The sequence below is a fragment of the Laetiporus sulphureus genome, assembly GCF_001632365.1.
Source record: "Laetiporus sulphureus 93-53 unplaced genomic scaffold LAESUscaffold_13, whole genome shotgun sequence".
Lineage (NCBI taxonomy): Eukaryota > Fungi > Basidiomycota > Agaricomycetes > Polyporales > Laetiporaceae > Laetiporus > Laetiporus sulphureus.
This window is the reverse complement of record NW_024468522.1, coordinates 1-4,784: the sequence shown is the minus strand read 5'-3', so window position 1 is coordinate 4,784 and position 4,784 is coordinate 1. Positions and strand designations below refer to the sequence as shown.

At 55.6% G+C, this 4,784-nt stretch overlaps 3 protein-coding genes across 3 annotated transcripts; 2 read left to right on the top strand and 1 right to left on the bottom strand.

Moving 5' to 3' along the window:
* Positions 1 to 116: 116 nt before the first annotated feature.
* On the top strand, positions 117 to 886 carry LAESUDRAFT_757968 (uncharacterized protein; the record flags this gene model as incomplete). Its single annotated transcript, XM_040912386.1, has 3 exons — positions 117 to 519; positions 584 to 635; positions 682 to 886. The coding sequence occupies 3 exons, from the start codon at positions 117 to 119 to the stop codon at positions 884 to 886; spliced, it is 660 nt and encodes a 219-aa protein (XP_040765561.1).
* A 742-nt stretch (positions 887 to 1,628) lies between these two features.
* Positions 1,629 to 2,018, top strand: LAESUDRAFT_757967 (uncharacterized protein; the record flags this gene model as incomplete). The annotated part of the gene is made up of 1 exon (XM_040912385.1): positions 1,629 to 2,018. One exon carries the CDS (start codon positions 1,629 to 1,631, stop codon positions 2,016 to 2,018), a length of 390 nt encoding a protein of 129 aa, XP_040765560.1.
* A 1,539-nt stretch (positions 2,019 to 3,557) lies between these two features.
* LAESUDRAFT_713170 (uncharacterized protein) lies at positions 3,558 to 4,258 on the bottom strand (the record flags this gene model as incomplete). Its single annotated transcript, XM_040906944.1, has 4 exons — positions 3,558 to 3,581; positions 3,744 to 3,901; positions 3,935 to 4,188; positions 4,242 to 4,258. The coding sequence occupies 4 exons, from the start codon at positions 4,256 to 4,258 to the stop codon at positions 3,558 to 3,560; spliced, it is 453 nt and encodes a 150-aa protein (XP_040765559.1).
* Positions 4,259 to 4,784: the final 526 nt, after the last annotated feature.

Genomic DNA, 4,784 nt, shown 5'->3' with positions numbered 1-4,784 from the left:
GAACGCCAACCCCACCGTCGTGGCCGCTCACACTCGCGCTCTCTCTCATTCTCGCTCACGTAGTCGGGCAAGGTCCATCAGCCTCGAGGAGATGCTGTTGGAGGCCACGACGGATGATGGCCATGATCGCTGCCTCGACGGCGCACCCGCCGCTCTCCCTCGTCCGCAGGCTCTCCCTCGTCCGCAGGCTCTCCCTCATCCGCACGCTCTCCCTCGTCCGCACGCTCTGTCGGTCTCACTCGTCCACATGCTCTCTCACTCTCGCCTCACCCGTCGCAGCACATGGTCATCCCGCACACGCGTCATCGTTCACAGCCCCTCTGATCGACACCAACACAGATACCATCTCAGCGTGCCACCCAACCATGCGCATTCATGCTCCCGCGCATCGTCCTGGCTCTCCTTCCACCCTCGCGACAACAGCTGCACCCGTCGGCATCTGTGTCCGGCTCGGGAGTCTCGCCTCCGGGCAGTTCTGGCATCTGACCTTTTCCTGGACACAACGCGGGCGGGAATGGAGTGAGTAGCCCAGGGCCGCTACCACCCCAGCGAGTTCTACTGGCCTTGAAGACCCGTGCGCGAGCCCATGCAAGGCAACTCACGCCCGTCTGGGCCTCGAACGTCTTCCCGCCCTTGTACAGCCAACCGGTGCACGTGCGCTCACGTCCCTCACCACCACAGTGTGTCGTTTGTTCGCCGCTGCCATCTTCCCCACCACACCCAACGAGACGAGTCCACCGTGTACGGCCATGCTCTCCTCACCCTCAACATGCCACACGAACGCGGGGACGTCTGCAAGACATCGCCACCGTCATTAGCGGCGCCGCAGCAGGAGGGCGAGTCCTTCGTGATCAGGGAGCGTGTAGGTGGGCCAGAGCGAACGTAGGCGGGGTTGTTTGCACACATCAGGTGAGTCGTGATCGTTCTGTATCGCGCGTCGCTCGAGGGCGCATTCACTCACTTCAGCTCGCCACGCATGGCACCCCGCCGTCCAGATTCATCCACGACAAGCGAATGCGCAAATGGACGGCTTGCGCAGCTCACCTCGCCTCACGCTCTCGGTCTCCTCTCTCGTGTCCGGTACTCGCGTGCCCGCTTGACTATTGCGCCCAGGGCAGCTTGCCTCGTACTTCAGCGCTGCATTCTGACTCCCGTATCTCGCCCGTCGTCCCTCAATGCCGCGCTCCGTTGTGTCTAGTCGACGGACGCTTTTTCAAGGCAGAGCAAGCTGCTATCTGCGCTCGAAGCTATCGCACCCACACTGATCGCCAACGCTCCGTCGCTCGCTCTACGGCAGCAATGAACATCTAGCGATACAGCATCGACTGACGAATGCGCATTCGCCGTGTAGCTCGATCGACAACTTGCGGTCATTCATCGAGGATGACACTGGCCACTGCATTGGCACGGCTGTGTGCATATGCGGTGACATTCCCAATGCGTACTGTTCGTTCGACCTTCGCGCGCACACCAATTGCATAACATCACTGCCGCACGACGCTTTCCTTGCCCCGCCTAGTCGCTCGACGTGAACGTGCAAAACTACGCCAACAACCGTCAACTTCTCATCTTCTAGCCATGCATTCGCGAACGCGTGCTGCAGCGCACCGCGCCGACGTTCGCGGCGCATGGATGCTGACGGATACTGGGTGCTTCACCCGTCTTCAGATGAGTTCCCACTCACGCCCCCTGGTGTCTCCTTCACCACCACGTGGTGCAAACGCGCCGTCGACGCTCAGGACATGGCGTGCCGCCTCACCCTCTGCCAGTCGTCCGTCTACTCTCACCTTACAAAGCGGTCAGCCCCCCCTCACATCTCCTTCACCACCACGCAGTGCAAACGCGCCGCGTTCTTCGTTCTCCATCACCACCTAACCCGCGCCCAACCCTATCTTGCAGGCCTGCCCCACCCGCCGCCATGCCTGCGCCGGATGACCGCCACTCGCGAGCACGAGGACCTATGCAAAATTCGGCCACCCGTCATCGGCGACACAGGAGGAGGCCGGCGCGCAAGATGACGAGCGAACGGATAGCCGCCTCGATGACGTGCCCGCCGTCCTCACTCATCCGCATGCTCAACCGCTCTCGCATCACCCGTCACAGTACATCGTCATCCCACGCACGCGTCATCGTTCACAATCCCCTGATAGACGCGAACGTGCATACCATCTCGGCGTGCCACCCAACCATGTGCATTCACGCTCTCGCGCATCATCCTCGCTGTCCGCGCACCCCTCGCATTAACAGCTGCACCCATCACCCTCTGCGTCTGGTCTGGGAGTCTCGTATCTGGGCAGCTCAGTTATGAGGCCCCCTAGGGCGGGCCAGGGCGGGGCCAAGCGCTTGTGCCACCATCCGTGCTCATCACGTGAGGGTCACATGGATGCACGCTGAACGGCATGATGAGTGACACCGGCTGCATGTCTGCTGCGTGATGATGTGTGGAGGCACACCGCGTGCGTGCGTCCTGGATGCACGCATTGCCTGTCAGCTCGGGCTGTGACCAAAAAGTGAGGTGGCCGGCGTCAATGAAACCGGACGGTCCGTTCAAGCACTTAAAAGTGCCGTGGCTTACATCATTATTATGGTGCAGTCTGACTTGGATTTGGCAGCATGGCTATAATCTCAAACGCTGAGCTTCGAGATTAGCGGCACATGCAGTGCATGGTCGCAGTGCCAGCCCTCGTCGTGTGAAGTTGACCTGCATGTGTCGGGTGAGGCGCACGCTGTACGCGTACGTCCAAGATGCATGTTGCTCATCTCATGAGCTGTCACTGAAAGTTGGGGCACTAATGACGTGGCTGATTTGTTACGTCCTAAGCCTTGTGCTTGGAAATGTATTTATGGAATCACCTTATGTGGCTGGGTCATGTGCCTGGCTCGCTGTCATTTCAATCTCGATGCCATACTATATTTTTATCATCGCAGGAGTGTCTAGAATGTATACGACAACTGCCGCGGTCCCATATGCACGATTAATGTGTGCGGTGATGTGATGTCTACCAAGAGCAGCATATGCGTATGTGAATGACATAACAGCTGACCCGTCACGCCTCACTCAAGGATTATGCAATGGGTTCTGCGGCTGACATGATATGTCCTGGATATACATACTGCGTGGGAGCAGCTCACGTGCTTAGTTAATTCGTTGGTTCACTGTAATGCATAATGAAGCCCTCTGAGTGTCATCCAGAAATCATTTTTAACACATGCTAGGGTCGATGTTACATCGCAAATGCTGCAAAGCATTTGTTAAAAATGTAGAGGTGAACATTTTAGGGGACATGTGATGACTGGTCATTGATGCTTGATTTGGCACTCCCTCAGGCATACGTCGCGGACGCACGCATGCGAGCTGGCAATTGTTAAATCGATATCGTCCGCACGGAACACTTTTAACTTGCACGTGCTCGCTCAATTGACCAAGAGTTCATATGTTTCGGACATACATCTAGCACTGAGAAAACTGCAAAGTACATACATCCGGCCCATGAGCAACAAAGGGACAGCTATACTAATCAGCCTAGTTCTGGGTATAATACATATATGAGGTACATTCAGCCCTTGGCGCTCCTGTATTCCTGTATATGCGTGCCAAAGTACAGGTTCTGAAATACGCGATGGCATGTGCGATGGTGGTTCTGCGACATGATGGCTGGAGGCTGGGATGTGTGCCCTTTCCTCTGCTTGTGTATATGGTAGTGGAAAGCGCGTCTATATGGTGAGTTGACAGTGAAACGGACTTTGTGATACTGTGCAACTCTCAACGCACGTGTTAGAGCTGCAGGCGGACCACCGTTGATGTTGAACATAGCTGAACGGATGGCGGCTGGACTGGCGTTGGGGTGCAAATCTTGATCACCGAAGTCTTTGGCATTCAACCAATCGAGCGCGTTGTCATCTGTGCGCCATCATTCGAATGGGGCACCACTACCAAACCCCATCGGATCGTCCTCTCCATCATCTCCATCGTTGTCATTGTCGTTGTCGTTGTCGTTGTTGTCATTGTCGTTGTCGTTGTCGTTGTCGTCCTCATCCACTTCCATATCATCACTCTCAACCCCTGCACCTATCGGGTTGTCACATCGTTGGACGAAGACGCACCCTACTCCACAGTTTGCAGCGACAAACAGAAGGCGTGCTTTCTCCAGCTGCTGATTGTCGAAATAGTTCGTGAGGTGCACGTCACTATGGATTGGTAACGGAAGCGAGTGCCCGCTGAGCCCAAAAGTCCGGTGTACATTTCTCCGTTGTCCATTTCTGCGTAGTGTATGAAGCTGGGGGGGAGATGGGAGATGGGTATGTAAGGTTTCAATCTCAAGGCATCTTATGTGTCTGCTTGTCTTCACGTCTATGAAGTGAAGGATGTGAAGAGGCATCTATGCACACTGCCCCTGTCACCGTAATATCTCATCCCAACTTCACCTACATGGTCCGTCTCAGATCCGTGATACATGGTCCGTCTCAGATCCGTGATACATGGTCCGTCTCAGATCCGTGTCCATGATACATGGTCTGTCTCGGACGGAGATGATCCGTGTAATAGAACGGATGGTCCGTCTAAGATATTCCTTCTGTCACACATCATCTCCCTGTATCACAACTTCATGTGATTAGAATAGAAATGGTCCATCTCAGATGTTCCCTATCTATATACTGGGAGCCGTTAGCCCCTAATGGCCATGCTCAGAGGGCCCTCCATAGCACATTCAATTCTTGTGCTATGCTCTTCAAAATACCCTCATCTGAAAGCCACGCTTCGAATCTCGGAGGCCCCAAAGGGG